Consider the following 15,291-nt stretch of genomic DNA (forward strand, 5'->3'; position numbering starts at 1 on the left):
TAAGTTATTCTTAAAATTACATATCATATATGAAACATAAATAATATACATCTACATACAGAAATTAGTATATCTGAAAAAGTTGATAATTCATTATGCGAAAATGGAGAATCGGATATTATAACGCATCCTGTTTCTGAACAACAAAATGGACTTACCTTGGAAGATGAGGACAACGCCAGTAAGTTTTTTCAATGAAGTATTTCGAAGTGGGAATTCCTTCTATTTATTATTTTTTTCAGCCGGAAAATCAAATAAAGAAAATGATGCCGAGAAAGAGTTCGATGTTTTACCTGATAAAGAAGAACAAACAATAGTAATTGGGTCCGAAATTTCTGAATCTGGACATAGATTTTCAGGTGAACAAGACGTCGAAATTCCTGTCAGTTCTGCCCCTCCAAAGGAATTAGATGGTAATTTTTGGTAATGGATTTATTTTACAGACGATCTTATAATCAATGAAATTCCAGGCCTAATAGAACTATCGGATTTGACCAGTAAGTTATTCTTAAAATTACATATCATATATGAAACATAAATTATATACATCTACATACAGAAATTAGTATATCTGAAAAAGTTGATAATTCATTATGCGAAAATGGAGAATCGGATATTATAACGCATCCTGTTTCTGAACAACAAAATGGACTTACCTTGGAAGATGAGGACAACGCCAGTAAGTTTTTTCAATGAAGTATTTCGAAGTGGGAATTCCTTCTATTTATTATTTTTTTCAGCCGGAAAATCAAATAAAGAAAATGATGCCGAGAAAGAGTTCGATGTTTTACCTGATAAAGATGAACAAACCATAGTAATTGGGTCCGAAATTTCTGAATCTGGACATCGATTTTCAGGTGAACAAGACGTCGAAATTCCTGTCAGTTCTGCACTTCCAAAGGAATTAGATGGTAATTTTTGGTAATGGACTTATTTTACAGACGATCTTATAATCAATGAAATTCCAGGCGTCATAGAACTATCGGAGTTGACCAGTAAGTTATTCTTTCAATTACATATCATATATGAAACATAAATAATATATCTAAATCTAAATACAGAAAGGAGTATATCTGAAATAGTTGATAATTCATTATGCGAAAATGGAGAATCTAGTATTGTAACGCATCCTGTTTCTGAACAACACAATGGACCACAAAAAAAGTTGGAAGATGAGGACAATGCCAGTTAGTTTTTTCAATCAAGTATTTCGAAGTGGGAATTTCTTCTATTTATTATTTTTTTCAGGCGGAAAAACAAAAAAAGAAAATGGTGCCGAGAAAGAGTTCGATGTTTTACCTGATAAAGATGAACAAACCATAGTAATTGGGTCCGAAATTTCTGAATCTGGACATAGATTTTCAGGTGAACAAGATGTCGAAATTCCTGTCAGTTCTGCCCCTCCAAAGGAATTAGATGGTAATTTTTGGTAATGGACTTATTTTACAGACGATCTTATAATCAATGAAATTCCAGGCGTCATAGAACTATCGGAGTTGACCAGTAAGTTATTCTTTCAATTACATATCATATATGAAACATAAATAATATATCTAAATCTAAATACAGAAAGGAGTATATCTGAAATAGTTGATAATTCATTATGCGAAAATGGAGAATCTAGTATTGTAACGCATCCTGTTTCTGAACAACACAATGGACCACAAAAAAAGTTGGAAGATGAGGACAATGCCAGTTAGTTTTTTCAATCAAGTATTTCGAAGTGGGAATTTCTTCTATTTATTATTTTTTTCAGGCGGAAAAACAAAAAAAGAAAATGGTGCCGAGAAAGAGTTCGATGTTTTACCTGATAAAGATGAACAAACCATAGTAATTGGGTCCGAAATTTCTGAATCTGGACATAGATTTTCAGGTGAACAAGATGTCGAAATTCCTGTCAGTTCTGCCCCTCCAAAGGAATTAGATGGTAATTTTTGGTAATGGACTTATTTTACAGACGATCTTATAATCAATGAAATTCCAGGCGTCATAGAACTATCGGAGTTGACCAGTAAGTTATTCTTTCAATTACATATCATATATGAAACATAAATAATATACATCTACATACAGAAATTAGTATATCTGAAAAAGTTGATAATTCATTATGCGAAAATGGAGAATCGGATATTACAACGCATCCTGTTTCTGAACAACAAAATGGACTTACCTTGGAAGATGAGGACAATGCCAGTAAGTTTTTTCAATCAAGTATTTCGAAGTGGGAATTTCTTCTATTTATTATTTTTTTCAGACGGAAAAACAAACAAAGATAATGGTGCCGAGAAAGAGTTCGATGTTTTACCTGATAAAGATGAACAAACCATAGTAATTGGGTCCGAAATTTCTGAATCTAAGCATCATTTTCCAGGTGAGCAAGGAATTGCACTTCTTGTTAGTTCTGCCCCTTCCCAAGGATAATATTTCGTTCCCTACTGCAATTGCGGTCTCACCTTCACCTCACACCTTCTGAAACATGAAGATAAAATTAATTGAATAAAAATTGTGATTTTGAATTAATTTATCTTACAGATGATCCTACTAGCAATACGATCTCGAATTTGACCAGTAAGTGACATTTTACAGTTATATGAAACCTATTTAAATAAACATCTAAACACAGAAAGGAGTGTAACTGGAATAGATAATAATGCATTGTCAGAAAATGGAGAACGACCCAATGGATTACAAATAAATTTTAAAGATGACGATACAAGTAAGTTTTTTTTAATCCAATTTTTTTGGGGTGAGATCTAAATGTTATGTTTTTCTGAGTATCAAGTAAAAATGACTCTGATGACACTGGCTAATCCGATGTGTTGGCCGGGAATTTGAATTCGAAATTTCTGTGCTGCAGATTTACATCACACTATGTGAAGAGGGTGTTTATTATGGTAGATCTCTATTATTTATACCCGATACTCAAAATGAGTATAGGGGTGTATTAGATTTGTGGTGAAAGTGGATTTGGAAGGAAGCGTTTCCGACCCCATAAATATATTCCATACATATATTTTTGATCAGCATCAATAGCCGAGTCGATTGAGCCATGTCTGTCTGCCCGTCTGTCCGTCCGTCCCTATGAGCGCTTAGTGCTCAAAGACTATTGCTTGGACGTTGACATGCAATGACTGCATCTTACAAGAGGCGATGCAATTTCTACACCGTCACGTGGCCCGTGTGAAACCAGCAGAAGGCTGTTACGCGCGGATCCCAGGCAAAACGCAGCCCTCTTCCCGCCCAACCGACCGAGGAGCGCTGCCGCATGACGCGTGGTGCGTAGCCGAACCAAACATGTACATGCAGGAAAGATAGTTATAAGACAAATATTCGAGGAAAATGTATTCTAAAATCGGACGAACTAGCGAGGTATAGAGAGTCTTTGTTATATAGGGGTCGTCAAATTCCTTTGACCTTTTATAAACCCAAGCACGCCCATGGTCTTATTTACCATGGTAGAATGTGTTCAGAAAACTTTAGCTTGGCGTTTAATATAACACCAAGATCATCTACCAGTGTAATTCTCTCAAGAGAACCACCACAAAGGGTATATAGAGCCAACAAGGGGCCAGAACGATGAAATGTCATAACTTTGCATTTCGAGGCATTAAGGTGTAACAAGTTTGCACAACACTATGACTGAAAGTTATTGAGCTCGGATTGCAAGCGAGAATGAAATGAAATGTCCTTGCACTGGATACAGAGTTTAACATCATCCGTATTTACGACGCATCTTTAATAGTCTATTGTCTTAAAAAGGAAATGTCGGAATTCCGAAATTAGCTTTTATCAACTGTTGGAAATTGGAAAACCATACAATCATTTCTTGTATTTTTTAATATTTTTACACAAAGGTGATGTTCAGTGTAAACCGGATGTAAATACTGGTAAGAGTTAATAGCGCAAATATGTTATAATTTTTTTTTTAAATTAGCAGAAAGGTTCTACAGTGCTTGTATCTAATCAATTATTTGGCACCCACAATTTTAACAACGACACTATTGAGATTAAAAATAAAAAAACAACTAAGTTGCCTATCCCTAAGCTCAAGCACAAAGAAATTGGCTCCGTTCAGAACAGTCGTTTTATACCTAGACCTGTTGCTGAGCTGCAGCTTAAGTCATTCAAAAGTCCCACCGACAAAGGGACCTGGTACGAAATTTATACAGATTTCGAGATGAATCAATCATTGGCTTACGCAGACACAGGCGAAGTAAAAAACACAAGAGAAGTTCCCATCCAGGACCTTGGAAAAATTGCATCTAATATGAGCACAGAAACCGAAGTCACTAAAGTTAAGAGACCAATTTCATATTTTATTTCATTCGATAAATCGGATAATGGAAATCGCAGGTACAAAGTATCAAACAAGTCTCCTTTCAAAACAAATAAACACGGTCAAATCGACAAACTAATTCCTTTGGACGATAGTTCACGCTCAAATTTGTTGGGCCCGCATTTGATAATTAATGAATATAGAGAGATTGAAGATCCAACGGCAGATCCGGATTACCAACAACAACCAGGAGTAGCCAAGCTGCAAACTATACTTGAGCTTAATGAAAGTGATATCATAACTGATAACAGAGTTACAGAACTTGAATTGGGTAAGACAGATATAGTTGGTACAAAAGAATATGCCTTAATGAATGATGAAAATATTTCCGGGGGACGTCTCTTTGATTTAAGTAGTAGAACCAAAGTGGTCCGAGAAGAGTCATTAACACCATCTACATAGAATAAGACTAATTCATATGAAACATTCTCCATATATAATACTGACATTTCCAAACTCACACTATGTGGTCACACAGACAGTACATAAACACTGCAAGAATGGGTTTGTGGTCAACAGATAGATTAAAAAATTTAAATATATTTTTTAGATAAAACGTGTCACAAAACTTGTGTAGCTACTATATTCAAAATTAAGAAAATCAGCTAAAGAAATTGAATTTGTCTGCACACTCCAGAAGTCTACGGAAAGCAAATAGTTTTAATCTTAACTAAAAAAAGGACACGTTAATACAATTTAAATTCACGTTGTTCCTTAGGCTTTAATATTCACGGACTAATCTAGAACATTGTAACACAATTTTAAAAACATAGTCTTTGAAAGAAACAGAAACAGAAACAGCACAGAAGAAACGAAAAACCGCTTGTAAAAACTTTAAAAAATAAATGTTACAAATTACCAGATATTACTAACAAATACAAATGCAAGCTAAGAAACGGGTTTAGAAGCTTTATTGGGAAAAACGGATCTCTCGGGGACCTACGCAAAAAAGTCAGATTTTAGATCCAACATTTGTAGGATCAATGCGAATAATACCAAGTCAATTATTCTAATCAAACTGTAATTGCACATAAAATTTAGCTTAAATGCATGGCCCCTTTAAATGAAGTTTAAGTTCTGAAATTCTTACATTGACGAGATTTGAATTAATGAATCTGATATTGATACTGAAGTCTCTAATGGTTTGTCAGGTTTAATACTACCCGAATCTAGTGCTGTGGTTGGCTCAGCTGGGAATCCAGGAATATTTGTATTATCAGATGCTGGCGCCTCAAATCATGGTAAGTAAATATTGTTCGTACTGTAAAGTAGATGACAAAAAAGATGTTCTCTTTTATTTTAATATATGTTCTTGTAGAAGTCGTATCATTCCAAGAGCAACAAAATAGCTCCCCACTAAAAGAGATGACATCTATTACCGAGAAGGAACTAGTTCCTAACACGCAAAAAGAAGCAGTAGAAGAACTTTGTATACAAAAAAATTCTTCAATATTATCAAATGACTGCAATAATATGGAAATTTCAGATTTTCTTACAAATGAAACCATTGCCTTAGAGCCATTCTCTGAGACAAAACAAGAAAATGTCTCACCTAAGTCATCCACATCCGATGAAGCTGTTAAACAAATTTCAAGTCATCTAGCTTTTTTGAACTCTAACGATGAACCATTAATAAGGACTATAGATTCTTTGAAAGAACAAGCCAGCATTGAAGAAGGTGAAATTATTGTGTACAACCAAATGCAACTTGATGAAACCAGAGAAAGTTCTGCCCAAAGTGACTCTGTGGTTTTCGGTGATGTTGAGTCAGAAAAATTCCAAATTAAAGATAGTAACAGCGAAGAAGAATCTGCAAGGGCACCGCTGATACGTCATTACACAATCGCTGGAGACGATCCCAGAGGCATGTTTAGGTCTGTCACCCTTGAAGATGCTAGAGATGATATAGAAATTGGTAGCATAGATCTTATGACTGCTTCTAGCATCAACAGCACTAACAGTATATTTTTAGACGACGAAATTTCGGAAAACATTCGCAAGAAAATGTTGGCCTTTTCGCTATCTGAAACGGATTCAGATTGCATTGACCCAAGAAATATTAACCAAGAGAACTTTGAAATAAACACGGCTATGGCAGATACTTTGGGCACATCTACTGAAACTGAATCTACAATTGTATCGGCGGCCACGAAAATACAAGCGGGAGCTCGTGGGTTTCTTACCAGGCGACGAATTCGACGCGCTAGTGCCGGTACTAAATCCTCAACCCAAGAGACAAAGGCATCCTTTGGAAACGCTGCAATCAGCGAATCTTTTGAGCGACTCATTGAGGAAGAAGCTGCGAAAAAAATACAAGCTGCATATCGTATACACACAAGAAAACTTAAAGGACATAATCGAAAAATGCAAGGTATCAGCTTAGAAAGCAATTTAGCCGCCAGGCGTCAAAAATTGCAGCGCGGGGACGCGCTTCGAAATGACTCGACGCCTGATGAAGATAACATTCCTCTTACCAATGGTGGACATACTCAAAAACTCCCAAAGTCACTACGAAACAAAGAAAAGGGTAAGGTGCACATACATATGTTAAAGAAATATATTTCATATTAAATTGGTATCTAAATGAGTTTTTTAGGGATCTGTATACTTCTGTTTTTTTCTATGTACATATAAGATAGTCCATCTGTTTGAAGCTGATAATTTCTTTCCCAATAAGTACATTTATACATACATACAGTACTGCAATAGTAGAAAAATAGTTGGAAAAAATAGAGTTGCGGTCTCCGCAGCAACTCACAATATTCCCCCTCGTTTTCCATAAATTTGCTTACATACTATATGCAGTTTACGACTTAAAGTTTAATAAAAAAAACCTTGCTTTAATTCTTTTGAAATTTGAATAACTATTTCCTTTTCTATATTATATTTCTGTTTCATATTTTTAGCAGGTGATGGTGTAAAATTGAAATCTAGCATGGAACTAAAATGGTTGACATTAAGGCAGAACTCAATGCCAGTACAAATTGATTGCAATATTTTAAGAGTTATTCCTAAGCACAAAAAAAAACGTATAAAAAGCGCAGAATATAAGAAAATGGCATCCAAATAGCTCGACCCATATTTATGCTAAACTTTGTTCAAATAAATGATCAAGTATATATGTACGTATAATTGTTTTTAGTATATTGTATTATTCGGAAGTATTTTTATAGGCTTCTGTGAAGCTTGTAAGTGTTTTTAATAGCTGTTGAGTTTTAAACCAAGAATCTAGCAGGTTCTTGGTGAGAGATCGAAAAAGAGCTATAGAAGGAGCTAAGCCGAGAATGAACCATAGATGGGAACGAAAAGGGGCAGAGAGAGAAGCGAGGCATGTGCAGTAAAACAATGATTTTGTACAGTGGGCAGTGCAAATAGCGAAAAATAATGGTTATTTACGTTAAGCGCAAAGATCTTGTTGCCAGCTGCTGCTCCCAACAAGGATATTTTTAAATAGTTACAAATATCGTTAAATCGGTACTAACCGAGTGAATCGGGTGCATACTAGATACCAAGCTCTGCTGTATCGTATTTTAGGTATTGAGCCCTATCTGTATTCCATAATAACTTCGTCAGGATCTGCCCTGCCGGCAGAGTTCTTTAAATTATAAGCACAGCTGCTCCACCCCCCACACATCTCATGCTTCACCATTGACGGATCTATCCATTTTGATTTAGGCTCTGTATATTATACCCTCAAAATGAGTTTTGGGGTATATTAGATTTGTGGTGAAAATAGATGTGTGTAACGTCCAGAAGGAATCGTTTCCGACCCCATCAAGTATATATATTCTTGATCAGCATCAATAGCCGAGTCGATTGAGCCATGTCTGTCTGTCCGTCTGTCTGTCCTCTTCAGCGCCTAGTCCTCAAAGACTATAAGAGCTAGAGCAACGATGTTTTGGATCCAGACTTCTGTGATATGTCACTGTTACAAGAATATTTCAAAACTTCGCCCGCCTACTTCCGCGCCCACAAAGAACGAAAATCTGTGGCATCCACATCGCACACACTCTTTGTCTTTTAATATTAGCCGGAGGCCGTCTGCCGGAGGAGAGCCATACTGACTAAGTATCGGGTATAAATGGAGAATTGCGGTCTCCGCATAATCAATCGTAAAGCTTATATAGAAACGGGTAAAAAACTTCGGACCCCGAAACTAGCATTCCTTTCTTTTTTATAATTTCATCGGGATTGTGACTGTGTACATCTCGTACATTTATTTATGTACATACATATATTCATATATCCTGGGTACATACATATACCTTTATAGAATGATTGTAGTATGTTAGCCGAAAATAAACAAGTGCATTTATAGCCTTGAAGACTAGTCGTCTAATAGTGATTTATTTTTTATTTTATACTAAGTAGATGTTAATATATAACTATTTACAATGCATAAGCTATAACTTAAACGAATTTACATAAAAAATCACTCGAAACTAAAAATTTTCTAGTAGTACATATACTACTGTACATGAAATCTATTAAATAACACAAGTCTACTCGTAGTTGTGGTGTTTCCTTATGTCTGCTTTAATTCCTTGCGAGCCCTAAAACCGCGAAAACCAGCCTGAATTTTCACAGCTGCTTCTGTGGCCATTTTTTGTTTCTTTCTAACAAGAAATCCTCGAAATCCGGCTTGAATTTTCGTAGCACAACGATCTTCAACTGATTTCGCAGCGTTTTCCTCCTTTGCTGAATTCGAGTCATCATAACGGGTGGAATTCATTTGGTGTTCTATATGGGCGCTATTATTGGGACGATGGCGCTGGTTTTGGTTCCGTTTGCTTTGCAAATTTAAAAACCGGTTTCCGAATCTGTTGCTATTAGCGGGTTTTGTTGACTGGTGAGCCTGTTTGCGAACACGATAGCCACGGAATCCTGCTTGTATCTTTATGGCTGCAATTTCTTCAGACTGCAAGGACGATGATGTTTCCGGGGAGCTTGGGTAAATGTACATGATCTTCAGCAGCACTGCGCCAGTATGCGGGTGATTTTAGACGCGTTTTAATGCCACCAATACACAAATTGGTTCGAGGCCCGAACGTGCTCGGTCGAAATCTAAAATTGTACTGACATGCAAAAGACGCGGGTTCACCGAATGTACAATGAAATTTTTCATTTTCATTCACAAAACAAAGGCCCCACTCAGCGCTTCTGCCTTTGCACACACCTACTTGCGTTCTCCCATATGGTCGATATTCATTTATGCATACATATGAATCTATATATGTACATACATATGTATAAATATGCACACATACCCGTTTTTGTTTATTTGTAAAATGGTATCTATGTACATATGTAGTCATAGATCGACTTTATACCCTCGCAGAGAGTAGTCTAATTTCGATAAAAAGTGTGAAATGCGAACGAAAAGTCTCTGAAGAGTTTATATATGTATGTATTATGGTCCTGGTTTCTGGTCAGCATTCACAGTTAACTCGATATACGAAAGTTTATTGCTATCGAAGATATTCGTAGTTTTTATTAAGTTATCTGTTTATAATTTTCGGCCTTTTATCTGATATAGTGATCATTTTTTTGTACTTGATTTGTGATCTGATTAATTTCATTGTTAAGGTTAGAGCAATTTTTGGTTACCGTCAGAGCTTTTTTTTTTATTAATAAAAAGCAGATAGATTTTAACAACCCTGCGCTGGCATATACAGGAGTTCTTTTAGATATATGACACCCAGTAGTAGAAATATTCTATTCCTGCATTTTTTCTAACTTTCAGTATAATAAGTATAAATTCTTGATCAGCATCAACGGCATAGTCGAGCAAGTCATGTCCGTATGTATGAACAATGCAGATCACGGAGAATATAAGAACTAAATGAATCAAAATTCTTTTCCTCCCCCTTTCTTCAAAGCCAACCGGAATATCTTATTGTCAAGTTACTCGACCATATCTACTAAATATCTAATAAATAAAATTTGTTTTCTTTATTTGTGGAATGCATTCCTTAAGGTACTCATTAGTCGACATCATAGTCGAGTCACACGACTAAAACGTTCCCTTATGTACGGTTAATGTTTTTGTTTCCTTACATTCATATTTGAAAAATTCGTGGTTGGGGATGGTTCAATTGAAAACACCGCTACATAACTCCCTGCAAGTCCCCTTGTTTTGCTTGTCGTATGTATGCACTTGTTCATGTAAAAATAGAAGTGGACAGCATGCGCAGCATCCCTATCATCAATCAACAGTCAGGTCAGCGGTAATTGAAAAGTACGTACAAAAGTATGAATGATTGTTGCTACATACGTACATATGTATCTATACAGTCGTACATGAACATGCATATTGAAATATGAATTTAAATTAAATCAACTCGACCCTGGATTCGATGCAAAGGGCAAAGTATCAATTTATTAATAAGCCATTAATACACAAACATACAAACATGCACATATGTTAATATGATTGTACAAGCACTCAATATAGAGAAACCGCACTCTCTCTGTCTTCTGACATAGTGCACACAAAGACGGACAGAAAGGCATGGCTCAACCGACTCGGCTATTGATGCTGATCAAGAATATAAATACTTTACTTTACTGGGCGTTACAAATATCCATTTTCCGCACAAATCTTGAGTATAGGGTATAAAAAGGTCTTAAGGACAACAAGAGCTTAAGATAATAAGGTCGAGCTTTAAGGGTATACGTGCTGAAGTTGGCTTCCTACAGATTCCTTCCAGATTTCTGCAACGCACACAAGGAATTTTTTTTTACCCTACAAAGTATAAGTATAAAGTACTATAAAGTAGTAAATATATAGGAAGGTATTTATTTTTGTGCAGGAATACGATCTGAATCGATAGCCATGGTCCTAAATCTTCCTATTTCTAGGCAAACTAGGTCGTCAACTTTAAAGCTATATTGTAAGATGCAACCTCGATCGATCTACTATATCATAAATATACATATGTACAATATGTACAAATATAACAGGCTTTTACTGGCCGTCGAGCTGCAAGGTTAGAGAGACTTTAACGCGGCAATGTGAATTCTATGCATTTAGTAGATTTTTTTCACCCTTCTTTCAGTCTCAGTGGAGATTGTTCAGCACTCACTTAATAGAGTTATACGGAATGTGCTCGTAGCCGATACGTTATGGAACAGAGAAAAACATGGGCAATGCCCATGCCCATCTCTATACGAATGCCTGAAAATGAAAATACACGCCCATACATAACACTATTTTTGAAAATATATATGCGAGTATATACATTTATACATGTTCCTGTATGCATACCATATATTTATTTTATGTATACGTATGTACGTGTATGTACATCCATACGAAGCTGTTCATACGCAAATGTACTAATTGAGTTTTGTATAAGAGGAAGTAATAAACGTTCTTAAACAGAAGAAAAAACATTTTTTAAATTGGCTCGCAGCCAATAGAAAATATTGGTTTTGTGGATTGCTCGAATGACGTAAGGAATACTATGCAAGCAGCAATTTCGATTTTGAATATACCATTCAAACTGATACTTATAATAGGTTTGAATTATGCATTTTTTTCAAATCGAATCAAATCATTCCAATAATGTACCACAAGTATTTTGCCAAATACAAAAGGCTACTTTTTTCGTGATGGATATGAACACCAGAATACATACATACAATACAAACATATGTTAATACATACAACGTACAACTAAGCTTCATAACATACTACTTACAACTTTATCGAAGTTGTCATATTAGGACAATATACGAGAAATTCTTTGCTGTACAGCACAAAATTTATATTTATAAATGGAAAACATACCCTTTAGTATGGCGAATTAAAAAGCCATAACCATCCGAGTATGTAAATGGGGATTACGCATTAAAGCATTTTCTTTATTAAATTATTTTCATATAATAAAAGTACAGTGACAAAAGTTAGCTTATTCATTTATGATGCTAAAATAATGACAATAATAGTAAGTATTAGTAGAGGTAACTAGCATATGCGGTATAGCATCTTGCGTTGCATTCTGTGCTGAAGTTCACCACGTCGAATCATCGTGTGAATGACTTTGAGTACAGTTCGCTCCTCGTACTTTTGACGTAAAAAGTCCTGCAGAACGTAACGAAAAGTTTTAATCAAATTCATTTTTCTATACGAATGAATTGTTACCTGTAAGATATTCTGTTCAGAAACTTGAGATCCGATAGCAAAGCGACGCTTTAATTGTTTTTCAATACGGTTAAGAGTTTCCTGGTCTTCCTCTGTGGTGAATCCCTCAGCCCCGGCCAGGCTTCCAGTCATAGCTGCATCAAGAGTCGATACTTGGAAAAGTCGAAGGGCCTCATTGACATGATCATCGGCGACAAAAGGAAGCAAGCGTATTTTTGCTAAGGACTCTGAAATTCGAATAACAGCCTCTAGCTGGCGCACTGTAATCGGAATACTCAGCCGTTTGTCTGCATTTTTTTCCTGCTGACCGGCACCACTTCGCATCAGCACATAGCGGCTCTTAAGCTTCTCGCCAGCAGCTTCACTTAATCGTGGCCCACAATGGGTGCGACAGTAGTGTATGTACTTTTTAAATGTGGACAAAGATATTTCACCTTCGGCTGGCTCGGTTGGTGCAGATTTATTTGAACTAAGATGGACGTTTATGATGTGCTTTGCGAGAGTAATATCACGTGTCTCATCGTGTACGTCCTTAACAATAAATATCATGTCAAAACGAGATAATATTGTGGGCATGAAATCGATATTTTCCTCGCCCTTTGTATCGTCCCACCGGCCAAATATAGAATTAGCAGCTGCTAAAACCGAACATCGAGAATTTAATGTGGTAGTAATGCCGGCTTTTGCAATGGATATGGTTTGCTGTTCCATTGCCTCGTGTATGGCCACTCGGTCATCTTCACGCATTTTGTCAAATTCGTCGATGCAAACGACACCACCGTCAGCCAATACCATGGCACCTCCTTCCATGACGAAATTGCGCTGAGCGAATAAGATTATAAGCTAAAAGAAAAAGTTTTTCAAACTAGTTTGCAAGCCTGCTTACCGTTTGGGGATCCTTCATAACCGATGCTGTAAGACCAGCCGCGCTAGATCCCTTTCCTGATGTATACACGCCAATGGGGGCTACCTTCTCGACAAACTTTAGTAGCTGCGACTTTGCCGTACCTGGATCCCCCAACAGCAGTACGTTGATGTCCCCACGTCGACACAGTCCATCTGGCAGCCGCTTGCGGGACCCACCAAAAAGCATACAAGTTATAGCCTTTTTAATGTCTCGAGAGCCGAATATACTAGGAGCCAATGATTGAGAAAGGCGTTCGTATATATCTCCTGAGGCAGCCATGCGTCGGAAGTTGTCCTCCTCATCGGTGGTTATATTGTTATAGCGAGAAATGGCACCGGCCCCCTCTGCATCCACTGTTATGCCCACCACCCGCATATAGGGCGCGCGAACACCCACCACGGCCTTCTCTCGACCATCCTGACGAGAGGGTTTACCCACTTTTCGAATTGAATAAATACCTTGTATGAGAACACGATTTCCTGGCACAACACGTTCGCACAGGGAACGGTCACAGAATAACTGCAAATGTCGAGGAATCTCTCCTTGAGGGACAAAGTCTGGTAGCTCTTGCAATTTTAGCGTTTGAAAATCCACGCATTTGCACTTGTCCGGCATTACAAAGAAAGGATCTAGGGGACACTTTGGTCGTCCCGCCTGTTCCGTTGTGCATTTTCGTGGCAGGGCGTAGCCTTCTAGGCCGGGATTTACTCTGAGATTTGGTATAACAGTGCTGCACGACAAGCACATAATGGACATTTTTGTTGCCTTTGCACTAATGCCGGATGCGGCCACAATTATTCCTGCAATTTTAACCAAGCGCGACACGCACTCTGATTTTAGTTCACGTATATTGGTGGGGTTGGCATTGGACCTCAATAGTATTTGGATATCGTGCATGTGCTCTTCATGCTCGGGACGTGGAGCTGTAATTTCGTCAGCCACTTCCAGAGCAGCCTCTTCAAAAATTTGCAGATGTTCAGTTGGTTGTTTGTTCATTTTATCGGCAAGGGCCTCATCAAATCCCACCAAATCTTCCATTTCGATTTCCAGAAAATAGCGTCCATTGAGGTAGTTGCGTTTCAATGTGTCACTACAAAAGAGTACTTAAACCTTCCATTTGTAAGTGGGATTTCTTTATAGCTTACCGGTATTTATAAAAAAAGTTGTCTTCGTTGAATGTCCGAATAAACTCCTTGTATCTTTTCTTGACCGCTTGCAAATTTATTTGCGCACCGTCCGACTGCTGATCGTTTCCGAAATTATCAGAAAAAAAAACACCAGCATCATCAAATCCCTCCATTTTTTTTAGTTTGTTCTAGAAACTTAAAAATTAGGTTTTTTATTGACAAATCTTAACTTCACCTAGACGCCTCGATGAAATAAATTTTTGCCGCCAAAATTAACTCCGTCACACAACTTGCAACATTCTTCGATAGTATCGGGTATGCGATATTTGTATTCTCTTTTTTTTTGTTTTAGTATTTTTATGAAATATTTTTGTATTTTCTAAGATTTTTTTAAATGCGGCTGATTGTTAGTTTCCGAACAAAAGGAGTGCAATTTTCTCAAAACACCACAACCTTTTGGCATTACTAGACATTTAAATTACGTTTTCGCCTAATCGCAACAACCCAAAAACTCAACCTAGTTTTAACAGCCTCTAATACTAGTCCATTAAGTTAGTTTTTCCATTTTTCAAGAAATCAGTTTTATATATGTTTCTTAGCTTAACAACTAACCATACTGTATGGTTAGTGGCTTAACAGACACCTTCCCCCTGATATCTGGGTAGGATGACAATAGATCGTCTCAACTATATATTAACAGTGAGATTTGCCGTTATGTTTTACAATGGGTATATATTTCTGTCTTTACACGGTAGATTGGTTCTGGAAAAACCGT

The 15,291-nt window shown here is 36.8% G+C and overlaps 3 protein-coding genes across 3 annotated transcripts; 1 reads left to right on the forward strand and 2 right to left on the reverse strand.

Moving 5' to 3' along the window:
• Nucleotides 1-42: 42 nt before the first annotated feature.
• On the forward strand, nt 43-7,455 carry LOC6897457 (uncharacterized; the record flags this gene model as incomplete). The annotated part of the gene is made up of 21 exons (XM_033380639.1): nt 43-181; nt 243-413; nt 471-497; nt 560-679; nt 741-911; nt 969-995; nt 1,062-1,187; nt 1,249-1,419; nt 1,477-1,503; nt 1,570-1,695; nt 1,757-1,927; nt 1,985-2,011; nt 2,074-2,193; nt 2,255-2,371; nt 2,533-2,568; nt 2,624-2,716; nt 3,855-3,887; nt 5,488-5,577; nt 5,655-6,251; nt 6,309-6,863; nt 7,243-7,455. Coding segments are annotated over 21 exons (3,108 nt in total), but the record flags the coding sequence as incomplete, so codon positions are not given.
• A 1,215-nt stretch (nt 7,456-8,670) lies between these two features.
• LOC13036540 (abnormal spindle-like microcephaly-associated protein homolog) lies at nt 8,671-9,442 on the reverse strand. The gene has a single exon (XM_033380049.1). It carries the CDS (start codon nt 9,297-9,299, stop codon nt 8,862-8,864), a length of 438 nt encoding a protein of 145 aa, XP_033235940.1. The 5' UTR covers nt 9,300-9,442; the 3' UTR covers nt 8,671-8,861.
• A 2,748-nt stretch (nt 9,443-12,190) lies between these two features.
• On the reverse strand, nt 12,191-14,837 carry Mcm5 (Minichromosome maintenance 5). The gene is made up of 4 exons (XM_033380087.1): nt 14,535-14,837; nt 13,369-14,479; nt 12,483-13,304; nt 12,191-12,422 (listed from the first exon to the last, which is right to left on the reverse strand). The coding sequence occupies exons 1-4, from the start codon at nt 14,687-14,689 to the stop codon at nt 12,306-12,308; spliced, it is 2,205 nt and encodes a 734-aa protein (XP_033235978.1). The 5' UTR covers nt 14,690-14,837; the 3' UTR covers nt 12,191-12,305.
• Between the last annotated feature and the right edge of the window lie 454 nt (nt 14,838-15,291).

Source organism: Drosophila pseudoobscura, chromosome 2, assembly GCF_009870125.1.
Source record: "Drosophila pseudoobscura strain MV-25-SWS-2005 chromosome 2, UCI_Dpse_MV25, whole genome shotgun sequence".
In the NCBI taxonomy this organism is placed as follows: domain Eukaryota; kingdom Metazoa; phylum Arthropoda; class Insecta; order Diptera; family Drosophilidae; genus Drosophila; species Drosophila pseudoobscura.